The sequence below is a fragment of the Macrotis lagotis genome, chromosome X (assembly GCF_037893015.1).
Source record: "Macrotis lagotis isolate mMagLag1 chromosome X, bilby.v1.9.chrom.fasta, whole genome shotgun sequence".
In the NCBI taxonomy this organism is placed as follows: Eukaryota; Metazoa; Chordata; class Mammalia; order Peramelemorphia; family Peramelidae; genus Macrotis; species Macrotis lagotis.
Genome location: NC_133666.1, coordinates 644,749,221 through 644,769,773, shown reverse-complemented (window position 1 = coordinate 644,769,773; position 20,553 = coordinate 644,749,221). Strand labels below are relative to the sequence as shown.

General features: G+C 37.0%; 1 protein-coding gene across 7 annotated transcripts in view; it reads right to left on the bottom strand.

Moving 5' to 3' along the window:
• Window positions 1–20,553, bottom strand: part of STK11 (serine/threonine kinase 11) — a 178,549-nt gene that overhangs the window by 84,810 nt on the left and 73,186 nt on the right. For all 7 annotated transcript variants that reach the window (XR_012472088.1, XM_074204528.1, XM_074204529.1 and 4 more), the window contains 2 exons: window positions 19,386–19,469; window positions 545–634 (listed from right to left, as the gene is read on the bottom strand). Coding sequence is in view for 6 of the 7 variants with exons in the window: in XM_074204528.1 (XP_074060629.1) it covers window positions 545–634; window positions 19,386–19,469 (174 nt within the window). In the remaining variant the exon portion in view is untranslated. The remainder of the gene's footprint in view (window positions 1–544; window positions 635–19,385; window positions 19,470–20,553) is intronic.

Below are 20,553 nucleotides of genomic sequence, written 5' to 3'. Positions count from 1 at the left end.
GGTCCTTTGACTCCAAGTAGTTCAGAATCCCAGTGCTCTTTCTACTACATCACATAAAAAGCAACAGAGTCAGGATTCCAGGACAAACAAACAAAAGAAGACCTTGAAAGAATATATAGTAATGGATTAAAACCTTGGATTCTAAAGTCTCCACTACTTAAAAAATCATGGAAAATATACTCAATGTCCCTGCCAAAATATATTCTGAGTTGAATAATACTGAAAGGGAATATATACAAGTAATATATGCATATATTATATTTATATATTATGTATATATAAGGATATATATATACATATATATATACATGTGTGTGTATATATATATATGGAGCTCCAACTCCAGAACAGTAATGAAGGAATTGTCTTGCTTGAAGGAACTCCCTCTCCTTACAAAGTATAGCCAGATCAGTGTGTACTTCTTAGGAATTTGATCTTCAAGAGGCCTAGCTGACATATGCCAAAGTCAAACCAATTCAGGAAAATGGTTATCACTTGAAGGTTTGGAAGTGGAAAGGGAAAGAGGGACTGAAATCAGACTTACCCGTGAGCCTGAAAGACTGGAAATCTTTTCTCTGGAACGCTGTCCAGCATCTCCTGCATCCCACACACACAGTATTCCATCACCATATACGTGGGGACATGGTTAAAGAAAACAAAGGGGCAAAGATCAAACCAACCCCAGGCAGCTTGTGAATGATACAAACCCTAGTTTGTAAGTAGCTGAAGGGGATGGTAGTAAGTTTCAACTCCAAGAACTCCTAAGGGCACTGAATTTTTATTCTTTCACTAATCACTACAAGCTCCCCTTCTCTGTTAAGCAACCTGAGAAAGCTGTTCACTGTTCAATGCCTCCAAGTCCTCTCTGCTGAATCTCTCAACTATATGAACTATCTATAGATGAACTCTAATGAAGCTGCTCCAAGAGCACCAGGACCTCCTAAGTGCTAAACCCAATCAACAAGCATTTACTAAGTGTTTCTTAGGTGGAACTATGCTAAATACCAGGAGCATAAAATCAAAATCAAAACCAAAAATGGTGTCTTTTTCTATCTCTGCAACTTCTGATTACTCCCTTCCATTTCCTTTAACTGAAGAGTCATCTCTGTCCCTTTCATTAGCACCTCATCTTTTTCTCAAGTCCCTAATGTTAGTATTCTCTAAAGGATCTGGTCTTGGCATCTTTGTCCCCCTCTACCAGTCCAATACCAGTGCCTCACTGAGGCAGCATGGTACCTTCAGTTTTCTATCATACTAGAAACTCTTCCATAGACTATGCTTTCCAAGAAAAAGTCTAGTAAAGTCCAGAGAGGCTCATCACCAGTATGTTTGCTACCTGGCAATGAATTGTTAGAACACTGCAATCTGTGGAAGAGAGGGAAAAAAGAAGTCCTAGGCAAGCCACTAATGCTTATGCATGACAAAAGCAGGAGAATCAGAGTTTTTTCTAATATAATAAATAATACTACAGAAGGAACTGAATTATGTCAATCTTGATATAAAAGAAATAAGACAAAAGGGAGTTCATACAACTAAAATGGAATCATGGTTCCCACATACTCCTTGAAAAATAGTTTAGTTTTATAGTACATATGAAAATAATAGAAAAGTCACTTTACCAGACATCTGGTCAACCTGTCTTGCCATACTCAGAAGTATTTGCAAAAAATTTTAACACCTGTTGCAGAAGAAATAAAGAAATTCTACAAAGGACTTGTTAAGTTAAATTAATATATAATTTTACATGTGACTTCAATCCAAAGTTGGACAAAGAAGAAGAAAATAAAAATATGGTAGAAACTATGAATCAGGAACAAGAAAACGAATTTTGAAGTCTGGTGATCACACATAAGACTGCTATCTATATGTCATGAATATTTTCTTCAAGAAAAATATTTAGGGCAGTGCATATGATAAACAATAAACAACTTTAAAAAGTGAACAGATTTAAATTTTAATATAAAAAAACAATTCCTTTACTCATCTGGAAGTCATTCCTGGATCATCTAAGTACAATCAGACCACTGACTAAACTTGTTAAGAGAAAATTTCAAGATGAAAATACAGAGCTAGAATTTTTTAAATGGGGGGTAGGAGTGTGTCAGAAAAATAGATACTCCAATGGACTTGTGATTTCACCAATCTGACTATTTGCTTTGATGATGCAGAGGTTAAACAATCACATCCAAATCTGTCTACCTTGTGTGACTTGTCCACCACAGCAGGTCCTTTTAACCTGATGGGACATTCATTTTCTACTAATACTGAAAATACCCATCATCTTTGGTGATCATACAGCATATTGTACCCTCTTTATACCTCTTCATTTCCCTCCAAGTGAAAAAGAAAAAGAGAATATTCAGAGGAAAAAGGAGAGGCACACAGTGGTGCTGAATAGGCTAGAATACTTAACAAATAAGGAGTTATTAAAGTGAATTGATGGTAAAGGTGTTAGAGAAGGATATGACTCACAAGAATGACAGGCAGATCACATGACAAGCTCTCTGGGATTATTAAAGGAGAACTGAAATGCCAAAAGAAGTCCAGCCCACTCTCCTCCCCCAGTTTAATTGTTGGCCTGACTTATGGTTTATTTACACCACTTCAGGCTTAGGCACATAGAGGCACAATCACACAGACACACAGACAAAATTTACAGATTTTTCATCTATTTGGTTTTTCCTGTGAAGATGGTTAAACCAAACTCCTGAGGGCTTAATTAAAACAAAGTGTCATTTAGAGAGGAGCTCTGAAAAAACCTTCCTTTATACAGGGAATCCCTCTTTCACTTGATCTCCATGCGGTCTACTGGGGAATATTGTAACAATCTTTGGAGAACTTTCCCAATGTTTTTCTATCTTTTTCTATTCTATTTTAATCCTTAAATTCCATTACAACTTTGCTTAGTCAGCTCTCATCAAACTTGCTTTAAAAGGATTTTACCCTCCACTGCTTCTATTTCCTAAGAAGACTCTGCTCATCATCATGCCTCACCTTCACCTTATAAGACTTTATAAACATATTTATAAATCAATTAAAAGATTGCTAAGAAAATTTTAGGCTTTTTTAGTCTCTTCCTTATGGCAACTAATTTAAATCAGTTAAAATTCTGCATGAAATTAAAGTAAAATGAGTTCATATACTTTCTTCTCTCATATATTTGATCAATAACTTATCTAAATTTAGATCAGTAGAGATTAAAAATTGCATACATTTATTTTAATTTTTAATATTTCTCCTACTTCTTTACTAATTTTGAGCTTTGTTCTAAGAAGTCAGTAGTCTGACAAAGACAGGCAATTCAAGAATGACTACCAAATGAATAATAGAGTTTTCTATTCATTAAAATAAAATTAAACTCACTTTCTTTGATGCTGACTGATGCTTACTAATTCAGCACCTTCTGAATCTTGAAAATATAATCATGAAAGTATTCATGACATGAAGCAATGAAGTTTTTACAGGTCTTTGGCCTCTCTCATTCCTTATTTCTGATCATGTTTTCTAATGTTTCTCACCATCCTTATCTATTCCCACCATCATAATGAAGTCATACATATCAAAGTAAATATTTTTATCTGAAAGGTCTCATCACATTCTTAATTAAAGCTTCTCTACCTCTGTCACAAATGTTGGTACAACAGTTCAAATTTGATTTTTCTTGTGTAAATCATTAAGTCAAACTCATGAGTTATTATTAAGTCTCTCTTATTAAAAGATGGTGGTCTTTTTTGCAAATATTTATCACAAATACAAGACAAGATGTTAAAAATGTCTTTATGTTATACGGAGACACCTAGTGATACAGTGGATAGAACACTAGGCCTGGAGTCAGGAAGACCTGAGTTCAAACCTTTTTTTCCCCCGAGGCAATGGGGTTAAGTGACTTGCCCAAGGTCACACAGCTAGGTAATTATTAAGTATCTGAAGCTACATTTGAACTCAGGTCCTCCTGACTTCAGGGCTGGTGCTCTATCCACTGCAACACTGAGCTGCCCCCCAAGTTCAAATCTAACCTCAGATACTTCCTAACTTGGTGATCGTGTTTGCCTCATTTCCTCCATTGTAAAAGAGAGGTAATAACAGTCCCTGCCCTGAAAGGGTGTTGTGAGGATTAAATGAAAGAACATCTACAATGTCGAACACAATGCCTGTTACACAGTAGGTTGTATGTGAAAACTCTTGCTGTTCTGCGACTTCTTTCCCTCTCTGAAGAAAATCTGGGACTGCCTTTTCATTTAGTAACATTTTCTTCTTCCTTTGTTTCTGTTTAAAGTGAAAGTGAAGCAGATCCATGTCTCCTTGGTGGTCCCTGGATACCAACCTTCCTCTTAGACTTAAAGCCTAAGATTATCTAATTAACTCAGTATTAATGCTAAGAGCCAAGGATACTTACTATCTAAAAACCCTAAGTAATTTTTCACACCATTTAATACCTTTCTCATCACTTCGTCACTATTGGTAAAAAAGCAGAGTGGGGGGGGGGGTCCTAAGACTTAAAAGTCACTTTTTCTTGGTTTCATGGGTTACCATGGCCAAAGAATTCATCACCAAGTAGCAACTCTACTGTTAAAAAAGATAGGATATTTAATTATAACTTCAACTTGACCTATCTAAAAATATCATTGATGGTAAAAAATAGAAAAAATATATAGGAAAGCATCAATTAAGTTAATTTCTTAAAGTTTAACTCATCAAAATTTAATTGATCAAAATCAGGTATCATAAAACCTTTTACAATGATGGATATAAAAACACAAGATCCCCTTTGTGTTCAAAGTTTAGTGGGTTTTTAGTGTTTTTTTTTAAAAGTATTTTAGTTGGGAGAAAGATGACTCTTTTCCAAAAGTTTCTTCAATGAACATCAAAAGTAGGCAAAACATTTTGATGAATGTTAACAGAAAGAACTTTGTTGGCTAGGATCAAGTAGGGCATTAAGAGGGAAAATATGTTTACAAAAGTGTTTGATTCTCTTATAGGGTTGATTCTGTACAGAAGATCCTAGTTGAAAAGGGTTCCCTAATACATCGGAAGTTCCTTTAAATGCAGTTCTTTGCAAATGGAATTTTACTTACTGCACTAAGTCCAAAACTCTGCAGTTTCCTAAACAAGATTCGAAACTATTCAGAAGAGTTTGTCCTACATATTCCAAGGGAAAAAAAAAACTGTGACAGAAGGATGCCTAGTTATCAGATTTAACAAATGCCAATGGATGGACAAATGAACAGATATTGGGGAGACACACTACTAATAGATAAGGACCCAACCCCAGAAATGAACAGGAAAAGAAAGCAGATTGGATTGTAGAGTTCTTCCAATGACCATTAACTTCAATCTAAAACAAAGGTCCATACTAACTAAAATACTAATATTTTTTCCCGCTGATAAGAGCTATAAATCACAGAATAGTCTAATTCAATGCTTCTCAAAGTATAGCTCAGGCAACCCTGTAGACTGCTGAGACCCTTTCAGGGGTCCACAAGGTCAAAGATATTTTCATAATAATAAGATGTTTTCATTTCTAATTTAGAAAATATCAGTAGATAAGACCCATATTAACAAAAAACCCTTTAGAGGGTCCTCATTGCATTTTAAGATTGAAAAGGAAAGAAGGAAACAAGCATTTATTAAATACCCTAAGTGTTTTATAAATATTATCTAATTTGAACTTTACAACAAGGCAGGGAGGTTTACAATGAGACTGTGGAAGACAAGGACTAAAGGACTTGCCCAGCTGTGGCCTTCCTGGATCCTGATCCAGAGCTACAGGTTCACCTATATCCTGAGTCTGAAAAGTCTGAGAGTCACTGTTCTAGATTTCAAGGGATCAAGAGTGAAGATCAATCAAAGAGCAATAAAGAAGTCCATGATGAGTGTGAGCAGGCTACAGCAGATCACAAGTAAGTCATTTTGCAGAAGTGGTATAATATGTAATCCAAGGAGAGTAAAACTGGGGGAAAAAACAAGTTATAAGGATTTCTGATAGATAGTTCACACACTCCATTAGCATCCAGAAAATGAAGACTGCCTCCAGCACATTGAATTTATATAACCTCAGTGGGGAAGGGCCCAGATAAAAGTTGCACAGGATAAGACCTAGATGAATTGTGGTTTTCATTATTATAAATTTTATGAAATCCTGGGTCCATTAAAATAGTCTCTTTTGCTTCAACCGCCACCTCTATAATGATGCTTTTACATTGTGATTTTCCAATCCTAACTTCTTCTTTTAAAATACAGACTTCCTTTTTTTTTTCTGCAAGGCAAATGGGATTAAATGGCTTGCCCAAGGCCACACAACTAGGTAATTATTAAGTGTCTGAGGCCGGATTTTAACCCAGGTGCTCCTGACTCCAGGGCCGGTGCTTTATCCACTACGCCACCTAGCTGCCCCTCAAATAAGATCTTTAATAAAACATCAATAAAACAAATAGAAACAAAGAAGGGTAGTCAAATAAAATGTGGTACCCCAAAGTGAACACCACACTCCAGACTATGGAGAGTGTATGCTTCTTTTGGTAGCCATGTTGGAAAAAAGCACACATTCCTACTATTTTGATTCAGCACAGGTGAGGACTCAGGAAGTCAAAAATAGTTTAAATGAGAGAGCAATACATGAAAATCAGAGATTAGAACTATTTTTCTTGGATCAGAAGTAAAACACAGACAAGTGCCAATTTCTTCTTTGTAGGGAAAACCAACTGTTAGAAGCTCAGAGCAACAGATTGGATGGCCTGGTGGCACATGACTTTGCAAAAGTCATGTTTGAAAAACCCAAAAGATTCATATGAACTCATGCAAAGTAAACAGAACCAAAGTGACAGCAATATTGTACAACGATCAACTATGAATGACTGAGTTATTCCCAGAAATACAATGATTCGAGAAAGTTTAAATACTAATGATGAAAAGTGTTATCTACCTCCACAGAACAGATGGAATTTGAATGAAGATTAAGGCATACTTTTAAATTTTTCATTATTAATTCATTATTTCATTATTTTTCTTTATTAATATTATTATTCTTTGTTTTTCCAATTATATGTTAAAGACAATCTTTAACATGTTTGTTAAAAAACAACAATGTTGTTTTCTTTTGCAACATGGATAATATTTACGTAAATATGTTTTGCAAGACCCTACATGTATAACTTATAGCAAATTACTTGCCCTCTGAAGGAGGAGTTGAGGAAGATAGGAAGGAAAGAATTTGGAACTCAAAATTTGAAAATATGAATGTTAAAAATAGTTTTTACATGTTATAGAGAAAAAATAAAAACAAAAACCAAAAGTTTTATTTACTTGTTTTTAAAGATTTCAGGGTGTAGCTCTGAAATGCCAAATCAACAAATTACATAATCCAGCTAAGTATGCCTTGCAGATAAGCACACCTGCCAAAAGTGCTAACCCTATAGTTAACAAGCAGTAATAAATTACATTCCCTGGGCCCAAGCCTGCCTTATCACTGACAAAATGTACAAAATAATATAGCTTCCCTTGCATTAAGCTTCTTTTATAAGAATTACCCATGTGAAGACCATTAGCCAACTTTTTTCTCTCAATTCAGAACTTCAGAGCTCTTTTTGATTTTGGTATCAACTAAATGGCATACAGACATTAAAACCACAGGAAGTTACATTTCAGATATGAAAATAGAAGGAATCTCAGACCATCTAATTCAACTCACTCATTTTAAAAATTCATCCTGGTGAGGGGGCAGCTAGGTGGCGTAGTGGATAAAGCACCGGCCTTGGAGTCAGGAGTACCTGGGTTCAAATCCGGTCTCAGACACTTATTACCTAGCTGTGTGGCCTTGGGCAAGCCACTTAACCCCATTTGCCTTGCAAAAACCTGAAAAAAAAATTAATCTTGGTGGAATCAAAGTGCAAAAAGATGAACTCCTGTCTGTCATTTAAGGCTTGCCCCAAAGCTAGGGAGGAAGATTCCTGCCCAGGCTACAACCTCAAGGCCTAGCACAGCTCTCTGCTGACGTGAACTGAATGACAGGCCTGCAGTCACCTTCTGGAGGTCAGTGAGCCTGAGGACTGAGTTGGAGATGTATACAGAGCATGATAAACCATGTACGGAAGTTCTAATTACCAAGAAGGAACATAATACTTTATGCAGATTGATACAAATTATTTAAAAAACAAAATGAAGAAAACCAGCTCTCTTGCTGATACGGTATGAAATATCTTGATCTGGATTCTGCTACAGGTTTTAGATGAACCAGACACACAGGCTCCAGGTAGTGGAAAAGAATTCCCTGACTAAGCTGACCTTCCTTGAGTCTTTCTCCTCTCCATTCCACTCTTGATGTGGTCATAAAATACCATCCCTCAGGCTTAAGTTAAATCACACCAATGCTAAAAAATTGATCATGGCTCCTTATTGCTCTCAAAATAAAATACAAACTCACAGTCTGGTATTCAAGGTACCTCTATAATTCATCCCCAACTTACCTTTCTTGTCTTAACTCACATGTATCACTATCATGCTAAACCCAAAATTAGCCCTTTCCCACTTTTAAATCACCAAGTAGTGTTCATCAGATTATGTGTATTCAGGCACTCTATACTCCATATCCAGAATGAATAGGCTTCACTTCAATGAATGAAGGCTTCACTTAATAAATACTTATTCATACATCATTGACTCACTACGTGGTATAGTGGATAGAACACTGGCCTTGGGAATTCAAATCCCACCTCAGTTACTTGACACTTTCTAGCTGAGTGACCCTGGGTTAAGTCACTTCACACTGACTCCCTTGTATCCAAGGTTAAATCTGGCCACTAGACCAAGATGACTCTGGAGAACATGAAGCTGATGACTTAGCACAGCACACCCTCACTCAAATCCAATTCATGTGCTTGTTATGGTATCATTTCCCTGATGCTGTAATCTTCTTCAAAAAAGAAGGAAAAACATAAGTGCTTAATCTTTAATTTAGAAATTTTGTTAAAATCCTTCTTTTTCTTCAATGCATCTGGGGCTGCCTCTTTAACAAAATTTTGATCTTCCCAAGAAAAATGATCTCTCTTCCTAGTTCATTTTATTGGAGCATGCTGCATGGCTCTTTCCTTTACTCTTATCACAATTTACCCTGTATTACACTTACCTGTGTATATGTCATATTACTCTTTATAGACTATAGACTCCTTAAGGGCAAAGGTTGTCAGTTTTCATCTTTATAGTTTTCAAGTAGCTAGTATAGAACCTAGTATGGAGTTAAGAAAGAAGCATGTGCTGAACTGAATCAGGCAGACAATAATTAACAAAGCAGATTCTAAAGGGAAATATAAACTCAAGGACCCATAGAGGCAGGTCAAAGTAATGAGGGTGCCCACACCTACTAGGGTGAGAAAATCTCTTTGGGAGAAGGGGATTTGTGTTAACACCAAGCATCATGGCTGCCCAAGGATCTTTGAATGTTGGGTAAGGAATAATATTTTTTTTACAAGACTCTTTGCTCATGTACAATGGCTAATATCATACGCATCCCAAATCCCTAGTGAAAATATAAGTCATTTCTTCATGTTCTTCTGCAGAGTTGAAGTCTAAATTCAGCACTGTCCACATCTAACCCAGGGAGTACAACACAGCACAGGATACAACAGATCATCAGACTTATTTAGAGACCAAGAGTAGGAGTCTGAACTAGGATAAACACTATTTGAATGGATAAAAAAGGGCAGATATAAAACATGTTGTTAAGGTAAGATTGACAAGACTAAGTAGTTGAATTATGGTATTTGAGGAGAAAGAAGAGTCAAGAATGACTTCTAAACCCCAAATCTGCAGGACTGGAAGGATGGTGTTAACATTAAGAGAAAGGATTACATCTAGAGGAAGGATGAGTTTCAGAAGAAATATATACTGGGTTCTCTTTTGCAAGGATGAGTGTAAGATGCCTGTAGGACATCCAGGTAAAAATATCTAGCAAGTAGTTACTAAAATATAAATGAAGCTCAGCAGAGAGACAAGGAGACTGAATATATAGACTTGGAAATCATAAGAATAAAGATAAAGGAATATATGGGAGCTGATGAGATCAAGTGAAGAAAAAAATGAGGATCCAGCTAGAGCCTTGGAGAATTAAGACTATAAAGTGAACAGGAGGATAAAGATAATGATCCAAAAAAGAGTAGTGTTGCAGAAAACAATGGGAAGAGTCTTTAGAGTAGAGGAGTGTAGGGGAAAGATCACTAATGTCAAAAGCTGCAGAAAGGTCAAGGAGGAAGAGGAATGAAAAAAGACCATTACAAACCCAAGAAACGAAATGAAAAGTATAATTTTGGACCCGTACAATGTAAGAATACTTTCCTTGACCATGCATATTTAATACAAAAATTTTGTTCTTTTTATTTTTCTCAAGGGGTAGATGTTGGAGGAAGACAAAATAAACGCTTCTTAATTCAAACAAACAAAACCCAAAAGTCTCTAACAAAATCTTTTTTAAAAGACTACTAGAGATCAAAGACAATCCTAAGAGACCCGTTATGGAAAATGACATCCACATCCAGAGAAAGAACTGTGGTGTCTGATGCAGAGCAAAGCATACTATGTTCATCTTTTAAAATTTCTTTTAGTTTTTTTCCTTTCTCATGGTTTTCTCCCTTAGTTCTGATTCTTCTTTCACAATCTGACTAATAAAGAAATGTTACAATGCATATTACAATGGAAATATGTACAACTTATGCCATGGGGAAAGGGGAGGGAAGGGAGGGTGGTAGAAAAAATGTGGAACTCAAAAACTTGCAAATGGATGAATGTTGAAGACCATCTCTTCATGTAACTGGAAAAAGTAAATCATATTTTTGAAAAAGAGACCACTGGATTACTAAATCTGATGTAATTGCTAATTTTCGAGGAAGCAGTTTTATAGAGACTGATGGGGTTGGAAGTCAGATTATAAGGGATTCAGAAGTAACAGATAAGAAAATGGAGACACCCACAACTCTTTCTAGGAGTACTCCTCTGAAAGGGAATTACAGAAAAGGGAAATTATAGAAAAGCAGACTTGAGGGAATGCCAAGGTCACGTGAAGGTGAAACCTAGGGAAAACCTGGACATGTAGCAAAGGAGGCTTGGGGAAGGAGTTAACAGGTGCCTCAAGGAGAAAGAAATGCCTCAACAACCATTGCCAGGATATTATATGGTAAGGGTATGTTAAGTTTCAGGTTTCATAGTTGACTTTTAAGGCCCCTTCTAATTTTGAGAATCTAGCTGTAGCTGAATAAGGTCCTTGGTCAGGGTCTGTATTCTTTGTCATCCTCAAAAGGTAGGCATTCTAACTTACCTTAAAAATTAAATATGACTACACCATCCAGAAACTTGTGTAAACAGATATACATATATATTAATTCACCTTCTCTACTGAAATAAGAAAAATGCTGTAGAATGGAATCAAAACCTTTAATCAGTAAAGAGATAATAAAAGAGCACTCAGCTATTTTTAAATGAATGTGCTTCCAAGTAAAGATGAATTCCATCTCTTTGTATTGAGTAAACCTGCAAAAATGAACCAGGAAACTCACTCACAGGCAATGAAAAAGGATAAGTCAGAATTCCCTTTTCCAAAGGGGAACAAAAAGGTTGTTTTTGCAAACAAAGGTTTTCTAACCTTGATAAGCAAGTTTTGGTGAAACTTATCAAAGAGATTTTTCCTCAGCTGATCACATTAGAAAATGGTCATCATTAGACAACATCAAGTTCACAAGAAACAGGCCAGGTCAGATGAGATACAAGTGGCTTGACTACTGCTCTTGTGACCAGCCCTTTTCAGCTGGACCCTTGAGCACCCTCAAGGAAAAGGCTGAAGAACTAGTGAAGAACTACACAGGCCAAACTGTACTCAAGGAAATGGTAAAGAGCCAAGTTCTCCAAATGTTCCTCTAAACTGAACAGCATGTTCCTTCTTTAATCCACAGTAATCAGATTGAGAACAAATTGTTATTTGGTCTATTCTTTAATGACATAGGATTCTTTCTCTTAAATACAGGAATAGATGGTGTTTTGTTGGCATCTTGTGTCCCTTCTGCAGCAATACAGTTATCAGAACTTACAAACTACACTACTGCTTTGAATATTGACTTTTCCTAAGATATATGAATAAGAAAAATTATAGCTGGTATCAAAAGGGTCTTCCTCACAGAAATACTTATTAGATAACAAAAGCTAGTGAGGGTGCCAGATAAGATGAAGTGACTAACTTTTAAAAGTTACAACACTGTACCACAACTAGCAATAAAGAAGGCCCAATCTACTGACAGAGGCTCTCTTATGTTATTGGCGAATATCACTAGCTGAAAGTTGGCAGCAAAGCCCAGTCACTCAGACTTTGAGGATGGGAACTATAATTTCCCTAATATTTGTACTCCTGGAACATTGCTTTGCACACAGTAGAAGAACATATTAGTCAAGTTCAAAGGATTTGATTTCATCAGCATAAGAGGAACTCCTAATTGTGGGAAACCACTGCCGCCGCCCCCCGCCCCCAATTTATGGCAAGGAGTCACAGGGAACTGGGTAGAAACAAAGTGGGCTAAGTGACTTGTTCAGAGTCACACAGTTAATCAAGAAAAAGAAGATACTATATTTTGGGCCTGAAATTTGGTAAAAAAAAAAAAATGTATTACATAAAGTTATTGAACTCAAGTTTTATTCATCATAAAACATATACAACTCTTCATCACTGTCAAAACTCCCATCCATTAGCTCGTCCTCATCTGTGTTTGATGATGAATCATTGCCTTAGCAGAGGCTCTGACTGCTCTCCTGCCTTTGCTCTGGTCTGTGGTTGACCACAAGCATTCCTTGGGCATGTCTGATACATGGATGAATGCTTAGTCCATTCTGTTTCATGAACCTGAAGCACCAACTATGTCCTATGAAACCCACTTCCTTTTCATCAGCAATTCTTCTGGCCTCCGCTGAATCATCTTTGAGGACACAGGAATTCCAGTGGCCCTTTGCTCTTCAATCCAACTCTTCAAATCCTTCTCTAAATCAGGTCATTTTGTTGACTTGCCTCTCATGGTCTTCTTCTGCCCTGGAGTTTTCAGTAAGGTTTCTTCCCGCAGCCAAGCCAGCCTTGGCTTGTTTTCTCAGCTGGAGGAGGACCAAACTGATGTTCAGCAGCACGATTTCCATTCACTTTTGCAAACTGGATCACTTTGAACTGGAATTCAACACTGTATGAAAATCTTTTCTGAGCCATTTCTGGGCAGAATGTGGCAAACCATAACCTAATATACTGGTAACAAATGCAAAACAATGAGCGCAAAGACAACAAGCGCAAAAAAAGCAGGAAATGTAAGTAAAAAATCTACAACCACTATATAAGATGCTCCCAGGTTTTAGACTCCAAATTTTTTGAAAAAGATTGTCTTATACATGGGGAAATAGGGTAATCTCCTCCAACTTCAGTACTCTCATCTCTAGGTCAAACTGTCACTCTTTTTGTTGAATGACTGACCCCCAATTATAGAAGGTGAAAATTTGGAAATGGTCTTGATGGCTATCTTATTCAACCCATGTGCTATGGAGCTCTCTAGAGTGAAACAGAACTTGGCTATTCCAAATGTCAGCCCTCTGACTAACTGAACACATCCATCTGGTACCCTTTCTTGAATCTTCTCTCCAAGCTAGATGGGCCCAGATCTTTCAGCTGATTCTCATAGGCCAAAACTGAAGGTTCTTTATCATCCTGGATGCCGTCTCCTTAGAACCTGATATCTAGTTTATCAATTTCCTTCCTTCTTAAACTGCAGTGCCCAGAACTAAAATCTGAAAAGGTTATAGTGTAGGGATATTACTTCTGTCCTGGAAGCCATGCCTCTCCTAATGCAGCGCAAACACTGAATTAGCTTTTGTGGCTGTCATATCTGCTGACTTATGCTGAACATGTGGGTTTTTCAACTCATGCTGTCCTCAAATTATATTTGTGCTGGGGTTTTTTGATACTGAAAGGCCAGAGTTTAAGATTTATCCTTAATGATTTACCAGATTTATCTCAATGATCTAAACTATACAGAGACTTCTTTGATTTTGTCATTGGTGTGATAGCTTTCTCTTTCAGTTTTATATCATCTTCAAATGTGATGAGTATACCATCTGTTCCTCTATCCAAGTTAGTGATAATAACCAAAAACATAGGACCAAGTGCCCTTCCCTGGGGTCCCTCCACATCTGCTCTACTGACATTGGACAAATCCCTCTTGAGTCTGGGCCAGCTGAATTCATCTAGTCACCATCTAGTTTTAGTCCAGTGCTGTCCAACCTTAAGTTTTTATTGAAACAATAGATCATATATTTTGATTTGTCATTTTAGTGAGAGCTCTTTGATAGCTCAGCTTCATTTACTAAAGCATTTAGTAAAACCACAGTGGGTCACATAAAATTGCACTACAGGCCTGAATTTTGGACAGCCCTGATCTAATCTGTATCTCTTCATCTGCTCCACAACAAATGGAAATACTTTTAGAAAACTGGAGTCAGAAATTCATATATTTGAATCTTGAAACCTATATGGAAAAGGTCATGGGATTTAAATTTCTCTTAGTCTTAATTTCTTCAACTGCAAATGAGGAATATATCTATACTACAGATTTCACAGGATAGCTGAAAAGTACTATGTGAAATTTGAGTGTACTATAAATGTAATTGTTCTACTTAAGCACAAAGTACATCAACATTTCTTCCTAGAGAATAAGATCTTTAAAAAAGTTGATCACAGTCTGCTGCCCTACCTGATTTCAACTCCATGCAACAAGGTGCCCCTCTCAAGATAAGCTTATCACTTTTAAATTCACCACCAGGCTGCTAACTCAAGCTTGACCAATCCCCAAAGGGCAGCTAGGTGGCGCAGTGGACAGAGAACTGATCTTGGAATTAGGACAACAGTAGACTAGAAACTAACTAGGCAAGCCTTGCATCCAGGACCACCTCCAGTAGTCCTGATTCATATCTGGCCACTGGACCCAGATGGCTCTGGAGGAGAAAGTGAAGTTGGTGACTAAGCACAGCACCCTGATGTCATGGTCCTCTTTGAGAATGAAGGACAAAAACCACTGATCAACTCCCCCTCCCTCAGCCTCCTTTCTCCTCCCAAGGAGGTAGAAAAAGTACTTGGCTCATTTTTCCTGGCATCTGATAGCCGGCCTGGTTTCATTCTATAGAACAAGATGCCCCTGCACTGGGATCCCCCTGCAATCCCATCTCCCCCTCCTTTTCTGCCCCCTTTTTTTATGTCATCTCCTGCTTTAGACTGTAAACTCCTTTAAGGGCAGGGCCCATCTTTCTTTTTGATTAACTGGTGTTCAGTAGAGTGCCCAGCCCATAGTAAGTGCTTAATAAATATTTATTTGATTTATTGGATTGGATTGATCCTGGAAATGAAGAAACAAAGACTGGTCCCTTCTAAAGGGGAGACTGAAAAATGCAGATCCTTCCATAATTTGTTCTTAACATGACTGATGCATACAAATTCTTTGACAGACTCAAATATAAGATCAAAAGCAGCTCATTTCATATTTCCTAGAAACTCTGACTTCCTACAAGGATAAAATGATGAGCCTCCTCCTCTGGGAATCCTTTCCTATCTCCTGACTATATTATTAATGATGAACACTATATATGATCATAAATACACTTATCCCTTCTCCCCATAGAATGTCATTTCCTTGACAGCAAGGCCTGTTTTTCATACTGCCTTCACACCTCCAGCACCTTTGGATAGCTGCTGTATATGATGTCATTGAAAAGCATTAATATTTGTTCTTTCTAAGACATATTCAGGGAGCAAGGGGGCAGCTCAGTGTATGGAGCACTAGGCTTGGAGTCTGGAAGACATGAGTTCAAATCTGACCCCAAGCACTTGCTAGCTCTATGATCCTGGGCAAATAATTTTACCTTCTTTGCCTCAGTTTCCTCATCTATAAAATGAGCTGGAGAAGGAAATGGCAAACTACTCAATGCTGAAAAACCCCAAATGGGGTCAGAGTTGGACATGATCAACAACAACAACAACAAGAATTTAAATCTCTAATAGACATATTCCCTTAACTTCAAAGAGCATCTGAGTTTATCTTCTTTATAATAGAGAAAACATGCATAGGGGTGGAATCAACAGAACATTTAGAAATAAAATTCCTGAGACAGAATCCAGGTTTTGCGTTCTAAAATAGTGAAGAAAAAAAGATATTTAGAATGGCAGGCTTTTTAAGCTATCTTAAGAACAAGTAATGGGTAGCTAAGGAAGAGAGGATATAGCATCATATTTAAAGTTAGATCTTAATAATCCATTCTTGTGGAGAAGAGCAACAAAAAGCATAATACAAAACAGAAAATAAATTTAAAATGTTTAGTTTGGCTTTGGAAATCATTTTACAATTCTTGCTAGTATATGTCCTTAATTTTTGTTGTTCTGGCTTATAAATGAATGCTAAAATTAGTTTGTATTTTTTTAGCACACATCATTGTGGGAAGATGAAGGCCTGGTAGTGGGAGCAGAATTTGGAAGATGTTAAGTTTGCTGTAGATTCTACAAAATGAAGAGTCTACATGTAGCTAATCAGAAATGAACTGGAAGGGATGGCTAGGTGGCGCAGTGGATAGAGTACTGGCTCTGGAGTCAGGAGTACCTGAGTTCAAATCCGGCCTCAAACACTTAATAATTACCTGGTTAATGTGGCCTTCGGCAAGCCACTTAACACCATTGCCTTGCCAAAAAAAAAGAAATGAACTGGAGACAATAAATGGAATCAAAAGAGCAAAATATTAAAGTCAAGAAATCTAGTTCAAGACACAGAGCACCAGTGAAATAACTAGGTGATTTTAGGATCTTCTCTGGTTCTTTTTTCTCATCTGTAAAACAGGGAGTTGAATTAGATTAGCTCTAAGGTTTCTTTTCTAGCTCTAAAACTAATTCTGGAGAGAGACAAAAAAAAAATAATAATAATTAGAAGACATTTAGAAGACCAAAAAAATTTACTCATGGGCTTGGCCCAGAAAACCTCAAAGTTGCCTTCCAATTCAAATTCTAGAATTCTACAACTAAATAAAAATCATAAAACCTCAAAAAGTAAAAATGTCATAAATTAAAAAATAAAAGCCTAACCCCTGATGCCCAAACACTGCACTACTGTTGACTCAGATGACCCTCCAAGTACCATTAAGAACTCAAACTAAGTATTATCCAGAAAGATGCCATTTGCTCATCTCCTTAGTTACCACTGCTCCCCCCCCCCCAAGGTTAAATCTGGTTGCAATGACCAACTCAGCTTAAAAATCCCTGCCAACCAGCAGCAAAGAATGGGTTGTTGGCAGCCAGGCAGGAACAAAGGGAAGGAAGTCAAAGATCACACTCCAGAGAGTCCAGCATTATTGAACTGCCTGGTCAAGTGAGAATTAGGTGAGAAGAGCCAAGTGTCACCACTGTACCCAAAACAGCACTAAAATATGTTTTCAAATATTTGGAATGTGTGGCCATCTAGAAAGCTATACAATATGCTGAAAAATAAAAAAATGATTACAGAACAAAAAGTAATGATTAAAGAAAAGGCTATTTGCCTATGGGAGAGAAAAATTTTAAGAAATACCTAGGGCTTCCTTTTTGAAAGGAACAATCTAAACTTGAAAAGCAAGGTTGTGCATTCCAGGGGAATGACATGCTTCCAACTGCCAAGGTCTTTTCTGGGCCAGAGGCCATTGAAAGAAACATCAAAGGGGACATTCCTGTGAATTACAAACAAAAACAAGGTTCTAATAGAGCCACCAGAGGACAATTGGTTTGGTGGAAGGAAGAGATACTCAGGGAATGTTTCAACTTATAAACAGTCCAGAATGGAACAGTCCAAAAATTAATAAAGAAAACTGATGGCAGTGGTTATCTGTACCAAGGAGGGCCATAATAGTCTTCTTCAGTGTTTTACAAAGGCAATCAGAAGTGTAAAATAGATTAAATATAATTGGGAAATGATGGACAAAATAACCAAAAAAAATAGAACATAGATAATGTTACTATAAGGTTTTCTAAGTCCTTATGGGAGATCTATGGTTTGTGCCTCCCTCTCTTTCTTTTTGAATTTTACATTACTATTACAAACCATTAAAAATAATGGTTGAAAAGCAGCATTTTCCTTCTAATGCCAAGTCAACACACTTCCTTTGTGGATAGCTCTGCCAATTAAAAAATTCTGAAAGTCAACAAAAGCATTGTACCAGGAACCCAGAAACAAGAATTATGTAATCTTAAAATTTAAAAGATTTTCTGGGAAATCTCTTGGCCGGAAGTTCTTAATTTTTTTTGCATCGTATCTAATGAAGCCTAGGGAGCTCTTCTCAGAATGCATAAAATAAAAACAGTGGGACTATGAAAGAAAGCAATGATTTTGAAATGTTATCAAAATATTTTTTAAACACCAATTTTGGATTCCAAGTTAAGAAACTTTGCTCTATTCCAACAGTACTCTCCATGTAAATTTCCCTGTTCAGAATCTTAAGATGCTTTTAGTGAAGAAAAACTCAGTTACAAAAATCAATCCAGTTCATTGTTCAACAGTTTCAACAATCACAAAAATACTTATCCTGAAACAAAATCTGCCATCCTGTATCTTCTATGCATTGGCCCTAGTCCTGCCAGAGAGTTTCCCAAATGAGAAATATGCTCCTTCTTTTAGATGCTGCTGCTTCAAATGAAGATGGGGATCATATTACAACTACACATACACACATACACTCCTAGATTTTCTATCCCTCAAGCTAAAAAAATGCTCAAATTCCTTCAATCTGTTCTCACAGTAAGTAGTTTAAAATTCCCACACAATTCTATCTGCCCTATCTGGACATATTCGAGTATTGATGTCCATGACAAGATGTAATATGATGAAGGAAGCCCAATACTCTAGATGGGGAGAGAGTAGAGCATTCCAGGATGGTGATCCCATGGCAGTATGATGTAGCAGAAAGAACACTAGTCTGGACTCAGGGAGTCCATTCATGGCTCACAACTGCATGACACTAAGTCATTTAACCTTTAGGAACCTCAGTTTCCTCAAATGCTAAATGAAGATAATGTCTGCACCACCTACTAATTTACAGAAAAGCATCTTGGAAATGTGAAAGCGTTGCCAAAGTATGAATCATTGGCAGTTATGACACCCAACCTTGAGATACTCGAGTCCCTAAATCCCTTTCACGTGAATGACTCTCTAGCCAAATCTGCCCATCCAAGTTTTGTATTCTTTGAAGTGTTTTGTGTGTGTGTGTGTGTGTGTGTATGTGTGTGTGTGTGTGTGTGTATGTGATAATAGATATTTAAGAAATATGCCAACCTTCACTGCCAAAGCACATCAGGGTACAACAGAGGCCCCAAAGGATATATTTTCTGCTTCTCTTCATTATACAATACATCCACCAGCTGTATGACGTTTTTGTGCCGTAACCTCCTCAGTAGCTGAATTTCCCTAAAAGAAGAATGGGGGGGGGGGAGAGGGGAAGAAAGTGTTAGTGCATTTCTCTGCAGAAAGATAAGGTCCCTTAGTACTGAACAAGAGATATAAATGCTAAAGTTATGACTGTCTTTTCAAGTTGTTTTGTTGCTTCAAGTTATTTATTTGTTTGCAAGAGAAGGCTAACATCTGCTCCATTCCCTATGATGGCTCTAAATATGACTAGCATGTCAAGAGCTGTGGTGTGACTTTGGTCATCTAGCCAAAGACTGTAACTTCCAAATACTTACCAGATCACTGGCATGCAGGTTTACCTCCTCAAATAATGATGTGCTTAAGTAACTTAATCCTTCAAAGATTTGTATTGCAATGTACTGGTGCAAGACTAGAGGAAAAAAAAAAACTATAGCCATAGGCAAAGAGAAGAGCTGAAGCCATTGTTGGTACTGGTGTCTACCCACCAACAGCCACAGCGCATTAGTATCATAATCCTGATGTGAGAGCTTTTTCTGCCACAGTGGAATGCAATCAGAACCACCAAATATGGGCTTTACAAGAGGAGACATTCACTTGCCTACAAGTTTAAAGTCAATCTACTTATGTCTTGATACATACATAAAATAAAATAACCTTCAAATATGCTAAAAAAGTTTTAAAATAATAATGATAAAGTGTTAGGGAATAAAAATCAGTAAAAAGATTTGATTTTTATCTGAAAGGTAAAGTTGGAAACAAACTTGAGGTTCAAGGCCCAAACACTATTTCTTTTTTTTTTTGTACTTAAAGATTTTATTTATTTTAAATTTTATAATTTTCCCCCTAATCTTACTTCCCTCCCCCAGCCCCCACAAAAGGCAATTTGCCAGTCTTTACACTGTTTCCATGGTATACACTGATCCAAATTGAATGTGATAAGAGAGAAATCATATCCTTAAGGAAGAAACATAAAGTATAAGAGATATCAAGATCAGACAATAAGATCAGGTTTTTTTTTCCTAAATTGAAGTTAATAGTCTTTGGTCTTTGTTCAAACTCCACAGTTCTCTCTGGCTACAGATGGTATTCTCCATTGCAGACAGCCCCAAATTGTCCCTGATTG